The sequence below is a fragment of the Palaemon carinicauda genome, chromosome 38, assembly GCF_036898095.1.
Source record: "Palaemon carinicauda isolate YSFRI2023 chromosome 38, ASM3689809v2, whole genome shotgun sequence".
NCBI classification, from domain to species: domain Eukaryota; kingdom Metazoa; phylum Arthropoda; class Malacostraca; order Decapoda; family Palaemonidae; genus Palaemon; species Palaemon carinicauda.
In genome coordinates, this window is record NC_090762.1 from 60,661,034 (window position 1) to 60,684,720 (window position 23,687).

The 23,687-nt window shown below is 42.1% G+C and overlaps 1 protein-coding gene across 4 annotated transcripts in view; it reads right to left on the minus strand.

The window, feature by feature from the left end:
- LOC137630662 (putative inorganic phosphate cotransporter) overlaps positions 1–23,687 on the minus strand; it is a 254,167-nt gene that overhangs the window by 104,807 nt on the left and 125,673 nt on the right. For all 4 annotated transcript variants that reach the window (XM_068362275.1, XM_068362276.1, XM_068362278.1 and 1 more), the window contains one exon: positions 5,080–5,229. In XM_068362275.1, coding sequence (XP_068218376.1) covers positions 5,080–5,229 — 150 coding nt within the window. The remainder of the gene's footprint in view (positions 1–5,079; positions 5,230–23,687) is intronic.

Sequence of the window (23,687 nt, forward strand, 5' to 3'; positions counted from 1 at the left end):
AGGAGTCTTATAGCACTGCAGCTAGGTATGGAACTGGAGAGCAGTAAACTCGAAGCTTCTTGTTCCACCGAGTGGTGAACAGGTGGATCAACGTTGACCCCAAAAGGCAAGAAACGGGACCATTTCGACTGTACTACCTCTCCCTGGCAGCTAAGTGAGTCTGCAAGACCATTCATTCCTCTTTCTTTGAATGAACCTCACTGACAGTTCTAGCAAGTTGTCAAATGCCAGGTAAGTGGAGCTTAACTCTCCAAATTGCAAAGAAACTGAAATAGTGGCCCCCTTGCTTTATGAAATAGGCCATTACAGTAGTGTAGTCGCCCATCAACAGCAACAATTGCCTTATCAAACTTCGTTGGAAGGATTGCAGTACAGTATTAGCCATGCTGTTAGTATTTCTAAAAGGTTAAGGTACAAATGCTTTTCTTCTGTAGACTACATTCCTAGAGTGGTCAGGGTCCTCAGGTGTACACGCAACCCCTACTTGGATGCGGCTATGAACAACAGCAGTGTCTCAGGAGGTCAGGAGTAAAGTGGAATTGTCCTGGTGTGGTTTTTATCATTCAGACACCACGCCAGATTGTCCAAGACCCCTTAATCCACTGGAACCAGCAGGTAGGGGGATCGGTGGCTCCTGAAAAGTGACTGGGGATAAGAAATCTCATAATTTCGTATGAGGAGAGAAAGTTTCCAATGAGAAGGAAATATCTACTACCCTCAGTTTGAAGGCGAGACTCAAGGCTGAGCGGTAGCCTTTGACTGCTGAAACCAAGAGGAGCATTTCTTCCCGAAGGTATACAAGGAACTCTGCTATTGCTGGAAAACAAGCATCAAAGGAAGTAATACCCCTTCCTCGACACCAACCACAGAAAACAGACCACTTAGCCTGGTAGACTTACACTGAAGAACGGCTGAGATGTACAGACATTCTTTTCGCAACTTGCGTAAAGCCTCTCTGAGTGAGGAGACACTGAACAGTCTCCAGGCATGAAGTCGAAGCGAAGCTACAGCTTTGTGGAAGATGCTGACATGTGATTGTCTGAGTAGATCGTGACGTGGAGAAAGTTCCCTCGGAAGCTCTGTCAAGAGCGGCAGAAGGTCCGCAGATCACTGCATGATGCCATAGCGGAGCTATCAGAGTCATTGATAAGTTCTTGCATATTCTGACTTTGTGGAGGACTTTCCTCATCAGGCAGATTAGGTGGAAGTGTGTAAACTTCGATGTTGTCCCGCCGTTGTTAGAATGCATCTTGTCAGAGAGCCTGAGGGTCTGGGACTGCAGAGCAGTAGAGAGGGATCTTAAAGTTTAGGACTGTCGCGAACAGGTCCACAGTTGGGAACCCCACAAAGTCAGCACTTTTTTGGCTACTAGATGATTCAAAATCCACTCGGAGCCCACTATCTGAATCACTCTGCTCATGATTGTCCGCAAGCACATTCCTTTTGCCTGGAATGAAGTGAGCAGACAGGAACACCGAGTTATCTTCTGCCCATCTGAGTATCTCTACTTCTAGATAGCACAGGAGCAGCGAAAATGTACCGCCTTGCTTGTTTAGGTAGGCTACTACCATGGTGTTGACGCTCAAGACCACAAAGTGCCCCGCTAGGAACTGTTAAAAGTGCTAGAAGGCGAGAAAAGCTGCCCTCATCATAATAAGAGATTTATATGCTGGTACTTTTCTGATTCTGACCAAAGGCCAGAGATGGTGTGGTGCAGCATATGGGGAACCCACCCCTCTTTTGATACATCCACAAAAAGCATCAGTCCTGGGGGAGGGAAGAAAAGGTCTACCTCTTTGCTGAGGTTCTCGTCTGCCACCCACCATCTGAGGTCCATCAGTACCTCTAACCCTGGATGAACCAGGGTGTCCAAAAAATCGATGTTTGGTTCCACTGAGACTCTAGCTGCCACTGGAAGGATCTTATCCTGAGGTAACCATTGGGGACTAGACAGGCCAGGGATGATAAGTGGCCTAAGAGACAGAGCCAGTTTTGGGCTGGAAGCTCTTCTCACCTGAGGAGGAACCCTGCTACCTTCCTCAGCCTCTGAATTCTTTTGCCTGATGGAAATGCTTTGTGCTGTTTGGTGTCTATGATCATGCCTAGATATACCAATCTTTGAAAGTGCAGCAGCTGTGACTTCGAGATTTACCATGATCTCCGGATCTTGGCAAAGCTCTAAAAGCTTGTCTTGGTGTTGAAGAAGGGTCTCCACCAAGTCTGCTAGAATCAGCCAGGCATCCTGATATCTTAGGATATGGATGCCGATTCTGTGAGCCCAAGATGACAAAAGAGCACACACTCACATAAAGATCTGAGGTGCTTTGGAATGACTGAAACACAGCACCTTGAACTGGTATTGCTTTTGGTCAAACATAATCCTTAGATTCTTCCTTGAAGACGGATGGACTAGGATCTAGAAGTATGCATCTTTGAGATCCAGGGTACACATGAAGTCCTGTGGTCTTATTGCTTGTCTGACTGTGTCAGTTGTCTCCATCTTGAACGCAGTTTTTCTGACAAACCTGTTCAAAGCCAAGAGATTGATGACTGGTCTCCCGCTTCCAGACGCCTTTTGCACAAGAAAGTGTCGACTGAAGAAGCCTGAAGACACGTCGAGGACCTCTTGGAGAGCATCCTTGTCCAACATAGTTACGAGACCCCGGATGATCAAGGTACTGAGAGCCCCAGGGCTCAGTATACCGAGAGCCCCAAGACTCACCGAGACGAGAGCCCCAAGACTCAACGTGACGAGAGCCCCAGGGCTCATTGTAACGAGAGCCCCAAGGCTCAGTGTGATGAGAGCCTGAAGACTCAGTGTGACGAGTGCCCGGACGCTCAGCGTGACAAGAGCCCGAAGGCTCAGTGTGACAAGAGCCCAAAGGCTCAGTGTGACGAGAGCCCAAAGGCTCTGGATCATAAGAGCCTTTAGGCTCCGGCTCATGAGAGCCCGAAGGCTCAGGATCAAGAGAATTCGAAAGCTCAGCGTGATGAGAGCCCGAAGGCTCGTGGTCGTGGTCACGAAACCCTTAAGGCTCAGCGTGATGAGAGCCCCGGGGGCTCAGCATGACGAGAGCCCGAAGGCTCGGGGTCAAGAGAGCTCGAAGGCTCAGTGAGACGAAAGCCCAAAGGCTCAGGGTATTGAGAGCCCGAAGGTTCAGCGTGGCGAGAGCCCAGAGTCTCAGTCCAAGGGACCAAACAGGCGTCTCCTTACCTCAGGGGAGGGTGCACGCCCAAGGTGATGAGGAGTTAGGAACTCCTGTACCCAACGAACCCCAAAAGGAACGTCTAGCAGGTTCCTCCGAAGAGGGAGCCAGCTCTGACAAAGTCAGCAATGTCACAAGTTGGTCGCTATGAGATATCTCTCGCCCATGACAGCGATGGCCTCCCAAAGGAATTGCCTTGGGCTTTGTTCTCCCCCCGACAGAATAGTGAGCTCAGCAAGGTAGGAAGCACAGTCTTGGGCATCAGCCACAGCAGGGGACTGTAAGTCCAAACGGTAGGCAACAACACCAAAGTCGTCCGGCGCTGCGCCTAATAGGGAGGGATCCACATTTGAGGAAGTCGGAATCTGCTCCGTCTCAGCTCCCTACTGAAAAGCATGTACACAACTTCCTTTCATGGGGGACCAAACAAATCCAGCAATGGCCACATCTACAAAAGATCAGAAAAAGAGCAGGCACTCCTCAGGGGAAGAGGCAGACCCGTTTTGCCAGGGGAAATGGTACCGTCCCTTGATCCTCAAGGTTGACCTGGGGTTAATAGGGATGCGCTGCTACTAGGCTGTTCCCCAGAGAAGACCGGTCGAGGAGCAGCTTTGGGAAGAGATCGAGGGTTAAAGAAAAAGTATGAGATTTCTTCAACTTCGAGGAAGACCCTGAATGGGAAGAATCTCGCTTGGACTTCCTTTTGCCTAAGCCCAAACCTCTCCCACTGGGAGGCAGACCACTCCCAACACTCGGGACAAGTGTTGTCCTGGTCACTACGCTGGCCCCAGCAAGACGGACACAGTTGGTGGGGGTCCATCTCGAGAACGAACATGAAGGCACCGCAGGAGCAGCCCTGAGCTCCAGAACAGGTGTGCAAGAGGCCGGTCAGAAGAAGTAACACACACACTAAAAAGAAAAAGAAAATTAAGGAATTAATTGTAAACAATCTGTTATGATCAAATGGGAAGTAAGTGGTGAGATGGGGAATTATTCCGAAGAAGTGGCTTAGGTCACAAAATTAAAACTCAAAACAAAATAATTTAGAATAAAGCTGAAATTACCCTCATTAACAGGAACATGCTGTTCGAAAAAACTTTTAAAAAAGGGGTTGGGGTTAATCACGATACACAGAAATTATGTGGAAAGATCTTCCGAATCAGGTAGTTAAATTGATAGAACTTCAAAAAGTTCAAACTTCCTGCAAGCATTTTTATGTTGAACAGTTTGACATGAGGGGGGCAAGAGTGGATATGTCCCCAATCTACCCAAGCCAAAAGCAGAGTGGATGCTCAGCCCAGGTGTGTGAGTGAGCGGGGTAGCTGGCTACCCCTAATCCTCCCGCTAACTAGTGATTGGGGTAGTTATCCCTCGAAAAATTCTTATGGCTCGTCTTTCAGCTATACCGAAAGTAAAAGCAAGAATTTGTATGGAGTGACGGAACAATTGAATTTTATATAAGTACAGTAATCAATATCTAAAGAAAGTGATGTAAGTTGGAAATGACATGCTGAACCAACATAAAGAGGGGGTATTTTTATATAAGATTTAACATACAGTACTACACAATCACTTCTACAAAGTATTTTCACTTCTATAGAGTATTTTATATTTAAAGTACAATTACATTAAATGATTATTTACCTGAGGAATTCCACAACCATGTGTGGGGTGGGGGTTTGGATAAGGTGGTTTCAGTGTACAGTATTGTACCTGTACAGTATACTTATACTCTTATTCATTCATACATTCATTCATTCCTATATATATATATATATATATATATATATATATATATATATATATATATAAAAGATAGTAAGAGATTAAATTTCGTCAATATTCACAAATAATAGAAATTTACCAAACATACCTTCGCAAGATCTACATGTTGAATATTATTCAGGTAAGTTGGAATCTCTGTGGACAACATGTAGTACCCAAAAGAATCTCCAAAATGGAAGAACACAAGGCACCAAAATGGTGCAGATGTCAGGATGTTCTTGAAATGGACTTCTTTTAACTTTAAAAAGAAAAAAAAATACAGTAGGGTTTTTAGTGAAAATCATATGTTCAGCTGTATGTCCATCACTTCATAAATTTCCAAATGTTAATTATTTTGCCGAAGATATTTTTGGATTTTAGTGCATTATTATGAAATACCACTAATTTTAAAAGTAATTTGTATTTTCCTTTAATAGGATTATGATTTCAGCAAAGCTGGAACTCAGCCGTAAAAATTTTTAATGAGATGTCGGCAGTTAATGGCAGGTGGTGGGGAAGCCCAGTCCCCTACCAGTACAGTAAGTCGCCACTTTTATCTTCGCCTAATAGTCAGGAAGCCAAAGTCAGAAAATGTGCAACACCCTGCTGATTGCATGTTAGAATAGTCCAACAAGTCTAAATAGATTGTTCAGATACAGATCAATATGAATCCACTTGTTGGACATTATAGATATGGATAGTATGGCCGCCATGACAGTTTTCAAAAAGGCCGCCAATTTCTAAACTTTTTTCATATTTTAGCTTCTAATTGCAATGAACTCACAATGTTGGAGTCAATCCCCATGTTTTTCATCGTGTATAAGTTGATCCTGGCATTAAGATAGACCTTGATGTATACATTCTCCAAAAAAAAGTTATTTTTCAAAAATATTTGACAAAATTTGTAGGGGTTCCTAATTCACATTGCTAAGAATTAGAACCCTTAATATACAAAATGCAATGCATGGATTTTTAAACCTAGCTTATACTTGTAGTGAACTCGTATTGACTAAATTGCTTTAATTTTGTATTGCTAGACTGGGTTAAGTCTGTTTGGGGTGCAGATATCTATGGTTTTCTACGGATACATCCCTGATTATACACAATATCTTAGGATAGTCGCTCCGGGGGTTGGAACCCCGTGATACCTGATGGTAATTCTCTTGTAATATCACTCGCAGAAATATTATACAGTAGGAACCTGCCGGAGGGAACTTCCATCAGGACGACATGGCTATCTTACCCGAAAATAGAATTTTCCTATGTCAAAATCCGTATTTTAGTGTGTTGGTAACTTTGCTATGTTTACTAATAATAGTAATCAGATTCGACTGTGGTTGACCAGTTACAAACTTTGCTCATCGTCATGTTTCGGTTGTGTTTGGTGATCGTTTGATGTAACATATAATCTTGGAATTTGGGGGTAGTTAGATTGTATGTTTGTATGTTTAGCTGTATGTTAAATTCTGTAATTTCTTAATTTGATATCTTATTTAAACGTTTTATTATTCATCAAATCTAATTATGGCTTTTGAGTTGTGGGGTTTTATGTTATAGTTTTGTTATTTATTTTTATTTGTTATTTTTGTATATATTCATTGGTTGGTCACGTGACACGTGTACCTGATGACCGCTTTTGAAACGAGAATATACGGAGTCTTATTTGTGAAGTCGTAGTGTTAATTTGTATTTGTGGAATTGGGAGAGTTTCAGATGCCTTTGCCACCAAAGATGACAGAGAAATCAATTCCTCCCTTGAAGATCTTTTGTCAGAAACTGAAGAGGTGCATGTCCTGTTTAGTGAGTTTGAGGATTCTTGCTCAGAGAATGCCACTCTTTGCTATTGAAGAACCTACATGAAGTTGATCTCCATCCTCCTGAGGTTCACTCGCTCTCTTTGTAAGGGGGACTGGGGCCTGTTCCTTACATAATTTTCTGAAATGCTGCCTTGGTTTGGAGCATTTGATCATTTCTATTACTCATGCTGGGGAGCTGTCTTCCTAGCTGATATGCATATGCTACCCAAAACTGCTCCAGAGGTGCACAGAGGCTTTATTGCAGGAGACTTTGCAACAAAAGAAACAAAGCTCAAGTTCAACGAAATACCTGAAGACCAGGCTATTGAACATGATAACAATGCCAGGAAGGTAGCTGGAGGGCTGGTGGGGATTACAAAAACAGACACCGACCGTGACAGATGGGGCCTAACTTTCAATGAGAGAGCTCAGCTAACCAGAGATACTAAGACGATGTTCAATGTAGCGGGAAATGAAAAAGACGATGATGAATATGAATTTGCACATTAAGATTTTGGTTCCAAGAGAATGAAGCAAGATCAAGATAATGTGCAAAAGTTCATTGACCTGTTCGAGATTCGCAATCCACTTGATCGCAATTCCCGAGAACTGGTTTCAATTACAACAGGTGATATTGCAAGAGAAGTGGTTATGAATGACCTTCTGCATGCTGAAGTAACAGTGAAGCAGATTGTGTCAGAGTTTGCGGAGAACAGGTTCACTAAGACGACAAGAGGTTTTCACGACAGAATCAAATCAAAGAATCTTAAAACATTTGAGAACATGTACACTGTGGAAGTCAATGTTGGAAAGGAAAAAACTAATGCGCTAAAGGCTGACATAAAACTACTCACGAGTGTGGTGATAGCAATGCAAGCAGGCAGAGATATTGACATGAACAAAATGTTGGAGCAAGAGATTTGTGCACTGCCACTTTCTATGGCAGTGCCTGATGGCAGACTGCATCTACCTGAGAACAATCAACAAAGCAGACCTTGCCAAGATTCTCCAGCAAGGCTTGCCACATAATGTTACGCCTGAACCATTACAAACATGCACTGTCATTGATGGAATGGCCATGATCCAGACACTAGGAAACAGGATGAAAGGTAAAACTCTCGGCGAAAGGGCTGATACTGTTGCTAATTATGTCAGTCACGTGTTTTCCAACAGTTGTTCTAGGGTTGACCTTGCCTTTGACCAGTACAGGAAGAAAACAATCAAGTCAACAGCTCGAAGTTAGGGAGTACGAGGCAAGAAAGCAATCAGACGAGATGTGCAAACAAGTCAGTCCATGGGGCAGTGGAATAGATTCATCTCCGTAGATGAAAACAAAGCGAGCTTGGCTAATTTTTTATGCCTAGAGTTAGCAAACAAGTTCCACAATCAAGAAGGAGTGGAGCTGGTATTGAACGGAGGATTCACGGACCCTGCAAAAGTGTGGACATCGTCTGCTGAGCATGAAGAGGCGGACACTAGGATTCTTCTCCATGTGAAGGATGCAAGTGAACAGGGATACCCACAAACTAGTTTTTGTTTTCCTTCTTGCCTCTCAGCCACAGCTCAGCCACTTTCTCTGGATGAAAGCCGGAACGCCTAAAAAGCAACATTTTGTTCCTGTTCATTCCATCAACATCACAGATTCGCAGAGAGCATCACTTCTCACATTTCAAGCTGTAACAGGTTCGGATAGTACAAGCCAGTTTGCTGGAATTGGGAAGCCCTCTGCATGGGTTATCTTCCAACAAAACTCACAGCTTCTGCAGAATCTCGGCAAGGAAGACTTTCCAGATGAGAATGTGATTGCTGATACAGAGTCCTTTGTCTACAAGCTGTATGTTCCCAATAGCCAAGAAAACTCCATCCACAAAGTCAGGTGTGATCTATTTCTTGGCTTGACCAAATCAATTGAGAATCTGCCTCCAACCCGTGATGCTTTGATTCTTCACATCTGGCGTGCATATTATCAGTCCCTAGAGTGGAGAAGAACCTTGGAAGCTGAACCGCATCTTCCTGCACCTGAGGAAAGTGGATGGGAACTGGTGGTAAGAGAAGGTAGTGAGATGCTTCAGCCACAACTGATGACTGGGAAGCCAATCACTGCATTCTGTTTGGAGCTCACAACATGCAAATGTCGAGCAGTTTGTGCAACTCAACGTTGCAAATGTACACATAATGGACTCGGATGCACACAAGCATGTGGATGTAAAAGCCTTTGCATAAATCAATTTACTGTTCAAGTTCAATAGGCATTTGTGAAATGTTTGTTTGTTTCTTCAACGTTTTCTTCAGTACACGTAGTGATTGTTCTGCTAAGTCTATTTTTCAGATCATTTACCCTCATTTAATTTTTACCCCATTTTCTTCATTTTCCTCATAAAAATGTCTATAATACAAACTTTTGTGGTCCAAAACGAAAATAAAATACATAAACATGTTTCTCCAGTTGAAATATGGTGTAATTGTCACAAACATAACAAATTTCTGTCCAATACAACCTACAGTATGAGTAAAAAAAATTCTGACAGCGGCCATCTTGGAAACTGTCATGGCGGCTGTACCATCCACATATACAATATCCAACAAGATGAACTAGACTTCCCCATGCCTTGACACTTAAAAAACACTTGCTCCACTATTTTTAACATGAAATCAGCTAAATACAGAGTTCGGCTACCTGACTATAAGAATTGCTCGGCGGATGAGGCAGGAAGTGTATCATAAAGGACTCAGGTTTTTATAATTACAAAAAATAATGACTTAACATTTGTGATTTGTTCCTACATGAATACAAAACCTTGTCCATTTTAGGAAACTTATCCTTAGGAGGGAGGAAGTTGATATAACCCTGCTGGCTGGTTTAAAATCACGGGATGTCATGACACTTGTACATGAAGTGGTGCAACAGTGTTGACTCTAATCCACCTACTACCAACTTAAGAAAAGATTCTCAAGATTGATTGATTTAAAGTTTTCAGGCATCCTGACATCTAAAAAAGATTCTCAAGAGAAAGGCTATATTTCAGTCAGGACAGCAACAGTTATGGAGGATATAAAGTATGAAATGTATTGCTAATGGAAAGTAATGGGTTTACATTTCTGTTCATCCTCCTTCACATATGGAGGAGGGAGGGAAATGTTTCTAGATCTATTATTACATAATAGTTGCTCTGTATGAAGGTTATCTTTACATTGCATCAAATAACAGCGCAACTGCTGCAACCCAAGGAAGGGATAAGAAAAGAGGAAAAAGAGCTAGAAATTATAACATTTCATTTCTAGAATAATGTTGCAACTTATGTTACACTAGATGCTTCTTGTCCTGTTAAGAAGCTTGATATGCTACACTACCTTCTGGCAGTCACCACAGGTCCCAGTGAGAATGTGTCAAATGACGTGTAGGTAAATTCCTTCTGGTAGTGTGCTGTGAAGTTTGTTTGGCATTCCCAGGCTACTACTCTTCTAAAAGATTAGAATCACACCAATCCCTATGACTTTGAGAGCATGTCTTTATAAAGGGATTTTGACGAAGGAAAAATCTATTTCTGGGGAGAGACCTGTGACGCCCGGTGAAAAGTCATTCTTTCTACTTTTTCTGATATAAATCTTCCAAATATACCAGAGAAAAATAAAAGCATGGAATGCAGAGGTTACTACCCTCGCGCGAGCACCTCGTGAGTGTCGTGTATACATCAGGGGCGTGTGAAAACCACTATTCACTTGATGAATGTAAGATCTTCCAATAAGATAACTCCTTCATCAAAGGGAAGGGCCGTAACAAAGACCCCAGAAACCACACTTGGACCGTGCCCCGTCACCCACACAAACGCCTTCTAGGTCATCCTTCTGCAAGAACATATGGCTTGGCAAGGAAAGGGTGGGTCCGTACAAAAATAACCGGGAAGGGTTTCACCAGGCGTCACAGGTCTCTCCCCAGAAATAGATTTTTCCTTCATCAAAATCCCTTTTCTGGGTCGACCTGTGACGGCCGGTGAAAATGTACAAGAGAATGCCTTCCAAGCCCAATTAAGTAATAACATAATGAGGAGAATACAATCACCGTGTACGACAATAATATAATATAATAATGTAAGTAAACGTCCAATTACCAACTAGCCAAATGAAATAGGGAACGTAAGGCTAAATAACTATGACGACAAGGAATCAACTGAGTGTCGAATCGCAAAAGGCATCAAACCTTACATGTCTAAGCATATCTAAACATTAAAGGAACGGTAACTACAATAACAGTTAAACCATAGGAATTAAACATGGCAAATATCATAGGGCTAACGAACTACCCAGGAGAGTGGCGACGTGGTGTGAGTGGCCGGTAGGAGGGAGAAGAGAAGAGATGGAAGAAAGGAAGAAGAAGCGATTAATGGGGAGGGATAAGGCTCCCCGCTGCCATCGTCGGGTATTTAAGGGCCTGTAAGATCTTTAGATAGTGGCGTTTGACAACCATAGGGGATTTCCAACCCGTATATTTTTTAAAATCATCAAAGTCCCTGTTCTGGAAGTAATTGATGGAGGTATCTACTGTCCGTATATCATGAGCATGGGAAAATGATTCCGGATTAGTATGTTTAAAGAAGTAGAGGATTTGTTGCCTGATATCGTGAATGGAAATAGTACCTCCTTGTTCCCTGATAACCAAGGGGCCAGACGAGCGGGTAGCAGTTCTAGCTAAAAAGCCCTTGAGAGTAGTCACTGGACACAGAAAAAAGATCCTGGGGAAGAAGAATAATCTTTCGAGGGGAGCACCTATTTTGCGGATCCTCATTTTTTAGCTAGGAAAGCTTTGTCTGGAGAAAGGAGTACTTCGGCTGAAGGGAGGAAATCTATGTTTTCCGGGTTTCGTGAGAGAGCTGCTAGTTCTGATATTCCATCACCTGAGGCCAAAGCCGTTAGAAATAAAGTCTTCCTAAGAAGAGTGATATAAGAGCAGGATTCATTGTCCGTGTCCGTCGCAAGTTTGAGGACACTGTTCAGAGACCAAGAGTCCTTTTGTGGCCGAACCCTAGGTCTAAGCCTAGCACATGTTTTTGGAATAGATGAGAAATAGGAATCAGCTAGGTTAATGTTAAACCCAACAAGGAAGATCTTCTTCAAAGCTGACTTTATGGTGGTTCAAGTGCTAACTGTTAGGCCTTTGCCAAATAGGAACCTCAAGAAAGAGATGGCTATTTTCGGAGACATACGAGAATGGTCTGAACTCTTAGGGAATCTGCTAGTTGTTAACGGCCGAATCATATTGGCGAATTGTCGAGTCCCTTTTGTCTGATTCGATGAAGAGATCGTTTTCTGGTTCAATGTTCGCGTCTCTACGAGCTGCAAACTTCATGTAGTCCACAAAGTTAGAGTTTTGGCTATCCTTGAGTAATCTGACACAGTGAGTTTGGATTACTTGGGTCAGTTTGGGGAACGGGATCCGGAAGGGACGGAGTTTCAACTCAAGGAGGAGAGGAAACCAGCTGTTCTTGGCCAGTGATATGGTACTAAAGCCACTGCCCCCCGGAAGGAGCGTAGTTTGTGTAAAAGTTTCATTAGAAGATTCACTGGGGGGAAATAGGTAAATCTTCTTCTAATGGTTCCAATCCCGGGGTAATGTGTCCATGGCATAAGCCTGAGGGTCCAGGGTTGGGGTCACATAACAAGGAAGTTTGTGATTCATCTGAGTTGCGAATAGATCTACCTGGAGGCCCGGAACCAGCCTGAGTACAGTATCTACCGGAATGAAATTATGTCTCGAGACCATTCTGATTCCAGTGGTTTCGTCCTGGATAGTGAGTCCGCTCTAACATTCTGGACTTCCGCTAGGTGAGTTGCTGACAGGAACCAGTTCTTTTCTGTTGCCCAGGCGAAGATAGTGACCAGGATCTGATTCAGGTTGGGTGACTTGGATCCTCCCCTGTTGATGCAGTGTACTACGTCTGTGCTGTCTGACACTACTCTGATGTGGGTCGACCTCGGAGGAGAGAGTCTCTTAAGGGTCAAGAACACTGCCATGGCTTCGAGAACATTGATATGGGACTTTTTCATGGCGGGTGACCAAGAGCCCTGAAACATCTGATGTTCGGAGTAATCCCCCCATCCACTTAGAGACGCGGCTGTATGGAATGTCACTTGTGGAGGTGGGAATTGTAGAGGAACCGATTTGGAGAGATTCTTCGGTTCGGACCATGGGCGTAGTCTCATTTTCAAGACAGAGGGGATCTTCGAGACCTTGTCTCTTAAAGGTACTGTAGCTCTCTTTCTCCAAACTCGATTGATGTCTTTGAGTTTGGCTTTTAATAGGAGATCTGTTACTGAAGTGAATTGGAGAAGGCCGAGGATACTTTCTAAGGCTCTTCTGGACACCTGTTTGTGTTTGAGAAAATTCTTGATCTTGGAAGCTATTCCTCTTACCTTTTTGGAAGGGAGAGACGTGTGCTTCGAAATGTCCCACTGAATGGCTAACCATTCTAAGTGGCCTGATGGTTGCAGGCGAGACTTTTGGAGATTGACCCGAAATCACAGGTTGTCGAGAAATCGAAGTACTTCCTTCATAGCTCTGTTGCCTTCTATGGCCGACCGGGCCCAAATGAGCCAACCGTCCATATAAGCAATGATCTGTATCTCTTGGTTCCTGAGTTGTTCTAACACTGTCTCTCCCAGTTTCGTGAATATCCTGGGATCAATGTTGAGGCTGAAGGGCATGTCTTGAATGCAAAGGCTTTCCTGCCTAGGCAGAAACCCAGATAAGAAGAGAAGTTTTGAGCTATAGGCACATGATAATAGTCGTCAGTAAGATCGACAGAGGTGGTGACGGCCCCACGGGGAAGTAAGGTCCGTACCTGAGAGATAGTCAACATCCGGAACTTGTCGCAGAGAATGTAAGAGTTTAGCTTTGACAAGTCCAGGTCCACTCTCAATGCCGACAAGCCTTTCTTCGGAATTGTGAACAGGCGGCCTTGGTACTTCAGTGATCGGTCCCGTGTGATTGCTTTCTTCTTGAGTAACTCTGTGGTGTACTCTTTCAGGATGGGAGTGGATTTCTGGGAGAAGGTCACTGGTGGAGGAGGAGGACCTTGTGGCCATTTCCACCTCAAACCTTTAGAGATTATGCTATGAGCCCACGGACCGAAGGTCCAATGGTCTTGAAAGTGGTAAAGTCTCTCCCCTACCGGGACCACATCATTGTGAGGGAGTGAATCTAGGTCCTTTCCCTCCCCGAGCCCCCTTTTTCCTAGGTCCGCCTCGATGGCGGAACTGTCTTCTACTCCTGTAGCTTCCTCTCTGGTGTCCACGAAAGGAACCTGAGGGTTCGGAGCTAGGGCTGTATGCAGGCGAGGACATCCAAACGGGGTTGGGCTGTGTACCTGGGGAATCAGTGAGGTAGACCACCTGATGAGGGGGATTCGGATGCATAGACGTCGAATCAGAGGAAGACTGTGATGACGAGTGGGTAACTGACTATTGATGGCAGTGACCCCGGTTCGTTTTGTAGAGGGTAACTCTCTGCTTCTTCTTGAAGAAAGCTTGCTTTTGGTCTTCGACCTTCTTTTTGGCAGTGAGGCCTCGCCTCACCTGCAATTTTGGTTTGCTCTCGTATCATCTTGTAGAACCTTGTTCACCTCTTCCTGAGGGAAGAGGGTTTTACCCCAGCAGGAGGATGCTATCAGCCTGCTCGGTTCATGTCTGATAGAGGCCTCAGACAGAATGTATTTCCTACAACTAACCCGAGCAGACCACAAAGCGTGTAGGTCGAATTGGTAGGACAGTGATTGGTTCTTCGTGAATATCCGAAACAAAGTCTCAGTGGGATAAATCGAGGCTAGGGACTCCCCGAGGTGGGGTCCGTCTCTTTAAGAGCCGGCATGGCCGAACCTTCTTTGACAGCTTGAATAGTAAGACCTGTCAATTTATCCGTAATAGGCAAGGTAATAATGAGAGTAGTTGTAGATATGGCGTAGGCCCCATTGTGTGGGGTGAGCTTGGAATTAGCGTACCCCCAGACCGACAACATCCTGGTCCAGACAGATTGGGCCTGCTCTTTAGGAAATATTACCGTTACCTTCGGTACCTTGTCTAACCTAACCAAGACATGCTCTTTCAATCGAACGAATCCGTTGAATGGGAATTCTATTCCCTGTCAGTAAATTCTAGAACCTCCAGAGGGCGGACGTCTATGCCATCCAGAATTATGTTACCATCTATGTATGGGACATGTAAGGCAAATTTCTATGTGTTGTTTTTATCAAAGGAGGTTACTTCGATACGTCTGGGGCTGTAGGGGGAGACATCCGAGTTCCTGAACGGATAAGATTCGCCACCATATCTTTGAGCTCCGTCATAGCTCCTTGGCTTGCCCTAGAATGTGTTGTATCTGCTCTTTAACCCTATCCCTGACTTTTAGCAGTCACGGTTTTATGCAAGGTAATATGAACATCAGGATCCTTTGAGGGTCCTAGGCCGGTGATGCAGATAATGGCAAAGCTGAAGGCTCAAAACTCATCACCACCTACCTACCCGTCCATGGGGTCGACGTCCAACCCTAGAGAGGACACGCCGAGGAGATAGGGTCCGCCAGATGGAGCATTCCTTCCAAATCTTGATACCCAAGGGCGGAGAGCCGCTCTTGCAGGGCGGAGAGCCGCTCTTGCAGGCCGGAGAGATTCATCATCATCCTGAAAGAAGTGAGGGGATTAGTGATGAAGGAGAAGACCGTTCTCCTCAATAAGCAATGTATATATAAATCCAGAACAAATTAAATCATCGCCAAAGGATACCAAAAAGAAACAAATTAGAACCAACTTACATCATCGGTCAGGAGTAGGGAGGACAGCTCGTAGCAGAGCGTGCATGACTCCGGGAACCATACCATGTAGGCTGACCTTCTGTAAAAGAAAGGAGACACAGTCTGGATGTTGCTTGAAACTCTGGTTAGTGCTCCTATTCACAGGCTGGGATTAACCAAATTATCTATAAATAATAATATACATGTTTATGTATATATTTGTACATGTATATAATACATATGTCTATATTTATGCATATATTTAATTATAAATATGTATATATATGGATAAATATCCATATAACATTGTGTTCAAATCGAAATAAATTTCTACTCAGTACTTGGGATCCAACGTTAGCCCCTTCTAATGAAAAGCCAGGTCGAAACCAACCAGGCCATGAGAGGCCATTTACTGTTCCTTGAGACTCTGGTCAGTGAACAGATGAATCAATAGAAATAAATAACATTAATTATGTGTGACTAATATGATTTTCAAAATTGTTAGCTAGAGCTACAAACTAATATACTAACATCCAGTAACCACGTAACATGTAACTATAAACCTCATCGGTAAAATAATGTTAACCCCGGTTCTGAACGTCTGAGTGGTCTCTGTTGCCACCGGAGATCCGGTGACAAAGGTCTGTCATAGTGAAAACGTGAACATCAGCGGTAAGATAATATTAACCTCAATGCTGAACGTCTGTGTGATATCCGGTTAAGCCAGAGATTCGATGAAAAAGGACCGTAATAATGAAATTGTGATTATTCATGAAAAAGGATTCGTGTGCATAAGGCCGCAGCCGGAGTCTGAGTGCCAGATTTCACCGTTGCACTCCAAATATCTGACTAGTTCCCAACCCAATGAGTATCCATTATAGCGGAGTATAACTCAAGGCGGTGATTAATCATGAAAAAAAAGTTCGTGTGCATAAGGCCGAAGCCGGAATCTGAGTGCCGGGTTTCACCGTTGCACTCCAAATATTTGACTAGTTCCCAACCCAATGAGTATGAATTATAGCGGAGTATAACTCAAGGCGGTGAATGTTCCGAAGAGAACGGAGCTACGGGTGTCGGCATAAAGCGATCCCAAAATAATGACTCATACACTAACGGAACCTATTAATAATGCTAGCTATATTAACAGTAACCACATCAATAAAACCTAAATACCATCAAACGTAATATCATAAACCCGGAGAAGAAGCGGAGGCAGGAATAACTCGTGATCGTATAAAACGGAAAACGGGAAAACCACCTCTCATTACCGAGCTTAAGAAAGAAAACGAGAGAAAGGGTAACTCGTAACTGTAGAAACAGAAAACGAGCACTCTATGCTCTCGCTCTCATGGTTACATTATAAAGAACCAATTCACACAATAATATGATAAAAATAATGATAAAATTGTAATAACCAAGAACGAAGAATAACGACAACGTAACAAATAAATATAAAGATATAGTCTAAAACGAGCACCTTCCTGAGGCGTGTACATAAACAATAACAACGGCCAGACCGTTATTCTTCGTTCGTCCAAATTGGACTTGCTAGCAAAAAAATACCATAGTAAAAACAATTATAAAATAATGATAATAAAAATGGTCATAAAACGTAAGTGATATAACCCAGATGACAGAGTACCAGATGGGCAATATTAACTTGAAAAACTACCGAAGCTAACAAAATTAAAATGGCTGCCGTCACCGAGGAAGGTCAAGCTGCTTCCAAAATTAAAATCCACATTACTGGAAAGAGAACAAATGCCCGGTACTGAAAAAAAAACTGTCAAAACTAACTATGGTACTTAACATTGGTAAAGGTGAAGTAGCAGCGTCAGTCATGTTGAATTAACGACAATCACTTGCGAAAACACCGAGCACAAACAAATTACGACTTTGCGGGCAAGTCCAAAACAGAAGGATGACCTAGAAGGCGTTCGTGTGGGTGACGGGGCGTGGTCCAAGTGTGGTTTTTGGGGTCTTTGTTACGGCCCTTCCCTTTGATGAAGGAGTTATCTAATTGGAAGACAGCCTGTGAATAGTGGTTTTCACACGGCCCTGATGTATACACGACACTCACGAGGTGCTCGCGCGAGGGTAGTAATCTCTGCATTCCATGCTTTTATTTTTCTCTGGTATATTTGGAAGATTTATATCAGAAAAAGTAGAAAGGACTTTTCACCGGCCGTCACAGGTCGACCCAGAAAATAGATTTTTCTGGGTCCTCAGAAGCTGGCACAGATTTTTATTATTATTATTATTATTATTACTATTATTATTATTATTATTACTTGCTAAGCTACAACCTTAGTTGGAAAAGCAAGATGCTATAAGCCCAGGGGCTCCAACAGGGAAAATATCCCAGTGAAGAAAGGAAAAAAGGAAAATTAAATCTTAAGAGTAATAACATTAAAATAAATTTCTCCTATATAAAATATAAAAACTAACAAAACAAGAGGAAGAAAAATAAGATGAGAGTGTGTGCTTGAGTGTACCCTCAAGCAGGAGAACTCTAACCCAAGGCAGTGGAAGACCATGGTACAGAGGTTATGGCACTACCCAAGACTAGAAAACAATGGTTTGATTTTGGAGTGTCCTCCTAGAAGAGCTGCTTGCCATAGCTAAAGAGTCTCTTCTACCCTTACCAAGAGGAAAGTGGCCACTGAATAATTACAGTGCAGTAGGCCCTTGAGTGAAGAAGAATTGTTTGGTAATGTGTGTTGTCAGGTGTATGAGGACAGAGGAGAATACGTAAAGAATAGGCCAGACTATTCAGTGTGTGTGTAGGCAAAAGGAAAATGAACCGTAACCATAGAGAAGGATCCAATGTAGTACTGTCTGGCCAGTCAAAAGACCCAATATCTCTCTAGCGGTATCATCTCAACGGGTGGCTGGTGCCTTGGCATTGGAAAGGGATCTCTGGAGAGAATGGCGACATCAGATGCAGGACCCAACACGGAGAATTCTGGACAGGATTTAGTGAGTGGTATGTATGTATGTATGTATGTATGTATGTATATTTATATATATATATATATATATATATATATATATATATATATATATATATATATATATATATATATAATATATATATATACATAGTATATATATATATATATATATATATATATATATATATATATATATATATACAGTGGAACCTCTACACACGAACGTATCTACATCCGAATTTTCCAACATCCGAAGTAAAATTCGAGCAAATTTTTGACTCTACACCCGAAACACGAAGTAAACATTACGCCATTGAGCGTCGAGTGCTCAGTTCTCTATTCTTGTGTGTATCGTGTGGTTGTCCTCTGTTTGGTTTGTTATTAACAGTGCTTATTTTCTTCCTTTTCTCACATTTCCTTTTTGATTTTACCTATAATCATGGTGCCTAAGAAGCTATGTTTCAGTACAGGAAGAAGGCAATTCTTTCATTAGAATTGAAGCAAGAAATTATAGAAAAACTTGAGAGCAGTGTGCATGTGAGTGATACTGTATGGCTAAACAATATGGCTGGAATAGGCCTATGATCTCAAGGATCATCAAGCTGAAGGCAGCCATTAAAGCAAATAACCATCGAAGGGGATCACCATTATTACAAGACATCGTAGCAATACCCTGGAAGAGATAGAACGCCTTTTGTTGATAGGGATAAAGGACAAAGAGATTGTTGGCAACGATCATTTGTGAGAAGGGCCAGCGTGATGAACAGAAAGAAAGAAAAAAGTGAAGCAAAGAAAAAAGTGAAGCAAAGAAAACCATGATAGCATTAACAAGCTCTTTTAAATAAGACTTCTCTCTTTTTCTGTTTCTCTCTAAACATACAGTAGCATTAACATGTTCTTTAAATAAAATATCTCTCTCTCTCTCTCTCTCTCTCTCTCTCTCTCTCTCTCTCTCTCTCTCTCTCTCTCTCTCTCTCTCTCTTCTTCGCTGTTATAGTGTTAGATACGTCTATTATTTTTTTTTCCGAGAGAGAGAGAGAGAGAAATTAAACAAAAATGTGTTTAGAGTACATATGATTTTTAACAGCGTCAACGAGTTGAAAAACAATTAAATGTAACTAAGAAAGTAATAACAGCTAATCTGAATTCCTTTATTAACTAAAACAAATATTGATACAAACACACTCGTGTGCGTATGCACAAACACACACATAGGTGCAAAAATTGCTACGCAGTAAGAGAGACGGTCGGGGAGGAGGTAGAGATGGTGACTGCGATAACATACCGTAACTCGTCACTGAAAGTGATGAAAATAAAAAATCAAAAGAAAAAAAAATGTAAAAAATATGAAATATAAAAATAATAAAAAATAAATAAGCTAAGTTAGATTAAAATTTCCGTAGTGTAAGTTACGGTATGTTATCGCAGTCACCATCTCTACCTCCTCGCCGATCGTGTCTCCTCGTGCGTGTGTGTGTGTTTGCGCATACGCACACGAGTGAATTTGTATCAATATTTGTTTTAGTTAATAAAGGAATTCAGATTCGCTGATATTGTTTTTTTAGTTACATTTAACTGTCTTTCAACTCATTAACGCTGTTAAAAATCATATGTACACAACACATTTTTGTTTAATCTCTCTCTCTCTCTCTCTCTCTCTCTCTCTCTCTCTCTCTCTCTCTCTCTCTCTCTCTCTCTCTCAGAAAAAATTAATAGTCTCTAACACTAACAGTGAAGAAGAACAAGAGAGAGAGAGAGAGAGAGAGAGAGAGAGAGAGAGAGAGAGAGAGAGAGAGAGAGAGAGAGAGAGAGAGAGAGATTATTTATTTAAAGAACATGTTAACACCATGTCTACCTTCTCGCCGATCGTCCGTCTTCTCCTGGCGTAGCAAATCCTACACCTGCGTTGGCCTGTCTCTAAGGTAAAGTGGCAATAAAACACATTTTTTATTTATTATTTCTTTATGATTATCTTTTTCACATGCTTCTTTCATATTATGCAGTTATGTTATTGTTATGTGTAATTATGTGTAGCCATTTATTAAGGATTTATTATGGGTTTTTAGGCTGAGGAATGAATTAAATGAATTACCATGTATTCTTATGGGAAAATTCGTTTCTACATCCGAACATTTTCTACATACGAAGTTGGTTGTGGAACGAATTAAATTCGTATGTAGAGGTACCACTTATATATATATCACTCACTAAACCCCGTCCAGAATTCACCGGGTTGGGTTATGCATCTGAATTTGCCAGTATGAAAAATAAAGAGAGAAAAATGTGGAAGTAAAGCGCAAGGTACGTGAGGCAAAGAGGGCAGCTGACCTGAGGTGGGGTCAGGGATTGGGTCATTCATATGAAGAGAATAAGAAGTAGTTTTGGAAAGAAGTGAAGAGAGTAAGGAAGGCTGGCTCAAGAATTGAAGAGACAGTGAAAGATGGAAATGGAAGGTTGTTAAAAGGAGAGGAGGCAAGGAAAAGGTGGGCGGAATATTTTGAAAGTTTACTGAATGTTGAGGATAATAGGGAGGCAGATATAATTGCTGTTGCAGGTGTTGAGGTGCCACTGATGGGAGATGAGAATGAGAGAGAGATTACAATAGATGAAGTGAGGAGAGCACTAGATGAAACGAGAGTAGGAAAAGCGTCTGGTATGGATGGTGTGAGAGCTGAGATGTTGAAGGAAGGGGGTGTGACTGTACTTGAATGATTGGTGAGATTGTTTAATATGTGTTTTGTGTTGTCAATGGTACCAGTAGATTGGGTTTGTGCATGTATTGTACCACTAAAAGGGAGATGTGCATGAGTGTTGTAATTCAAGAGGTATTAGTTTGTTAAGCGCAGTTGGAAAAGTGTATGGTAGAGTAATGATTAATAGGATCAAGGATAAAACAGAGAATGCAAACTTAGAAATACAGGGTGGTTTTAGAAGAGGTAGGGGTTGTATGAATCAGATTTTTACAGTAAGGCGGATATGCGAGAAATATTTAGCAAAAGGTAAGGAGGTGTATGTTGCGTTTATGGATCTGGAGAATGCGTATGATAGAGTTGATAGGGAAGCAATGTGGAATGTGATGAGGTTATATGGAGTTGGTGGAAGGTTGCTGCAAGCAGTGAAAAGTTTCTACAAAGGTAGTACAGCATGTGTTAGGATAGGAAATGAAATGATTGATTGATTGATTGATTTAAAGTTTTCAGGCATCCTGACATCTAAGGTCATTGACGCCGGTAACATTTAATTTATGTATACAAAAATAAAAAATAAAATAAAATAAATAAAAGAGTATTGAATTAAAATCATAAAAGTTGAATGTCATAAAAGTTAAATAGTTTTCAGAAGACCTGCTTCTGAAATAAATCTAAAAATGCCACTTGCATAGGACACATCATTTCCAAGAATCTCGGCAAGGATGAACCTGCCACCCTCACCTCGAGCCTCAAACAAATATCTATTCCTTAAGTTGTTATAATTGGGGCATTCGGTCAACAAATGCCTCACTGTTAGAGGTACTAAACAGTCGTCGCAATACGGTTGGTGTTGGCCCTCCAGCAGAAACTCGTGTGTCAACCGAGTGTGACCAATATGGAGACGACAAAGAGACGTCTCCCATTTTCGGGGCATCATATATCTCCAAGGAGATATGACATTTGTTACCTCTCGCATTTTATTCCCATCTAGGCTATCCCATTGCTGTTGCCATTTATTGCAAACCAATTTCTTGATGTCAGGTAAGAAATCATTACAGGGAATGGGATACCTTCTTGGCAGCAACTCGGATGCAGCCTTCTTAGCCAGTGAATCTGCCTTCTCATTCCCAGACACACCTACATGTGCTGGAACCCAACAAAATTGAACTGTTATACCTCTCCGTCCAATAATAAAGAGCCATTCTAAAATCTTTAAAACTAGAGGGTTATCAAAATTAAAAACTTCTATAGCTTGAAGGACACTCCTTGCATCACTAAAAATTGTAAAATTACCCTCCTTCTCCAACGCTATTTTCTCAATAGCGGTTAATATGCCATAGAGTTCGGCAGTAAATATGGAAGCGGTCAGAGGAAGTGCACCTCTACAATTAAAACCATTACTATGTACTCCAAATCCAACGCCAGCATCAGATTTGGAGCCATCAGTATAGATAAAAGTTGATCCTCTATGTTCTTTAACATGTTCATTAAAAAAAGACCTGGCTTCTAGGTCTGACATAATCTTCTTATCTCCCATAAAATATTTACAAAAAGATATCTCTGGTAACTTCCATGGGGGCGTTAATGATACCTTGAATGGAAGTACCTTACTTCTAATTATATCCAGACTGTTTAATAATCGTTTCACCCGAAAGCCATAAGGTTGAGGAGATTTTGGGTGCAACTCAAAGTATGATGCGTGTCTTACAAGGCTTGCAGTCTGAGAGGCTAGAGAGTTAGGGAGTCTTTGCAATCTAAACCAATACCGAATAATGGAAGACATTCGATAAAGGTCTAGAGGTAACTCTCCAGCATCAACAAGAAGACTTGGGATAGGCAAGGTTTTAAAAGCTTCTGTAGACAATCTAATACCTGCATGATGTATCGAGTCTAATATTTTTAACCGGCTTGGGGTGGCTGAAGAATATATTTCACATCCAAAACTAATTTTGGAAAAAATCAAAGCCTTGTGTAATTTTAAAATAGTATTGCGGTCTGGCCCCAACACATGGGGCCTACACCATATTTACAACTGCTCCCGTTATTACCTTACCTATTACGGATAAAATGACAGATCTTACTATTCAAGCTGTCAAAGAAGGTTCTGCCATGCCGGCTCTTAAAGAGACGGACCCCACCTCCATGCTCATCCCGAGTACCTCTACTACCTGGGACGATGCTTCCTCTACTTTCACAGTAGGGAAGTTAGACACAGACTGCGCCTCTACTCTGTTTTCCGAGAAGCTTCCCAAATTACCGGAGAATCTTCTCAGGACTGAGTTTGAGGCACGGAATAGGTTAGCTAGGTCTCTCCACTCCATTACCACCGCGGAGTCCCTAGCCTCGCTTTATTCGACTGAGAACTTGTTTCGGATATTCACGAAGAACCTGTCTCTGTCCTACCAAATCGACCTACACGATTTCTGGTCGGCTCGAGTTAGTTGCAGGAAATACGTTCTGTCTGAGGCCTCTATCAGACATGAACCGAACAGGCTGAT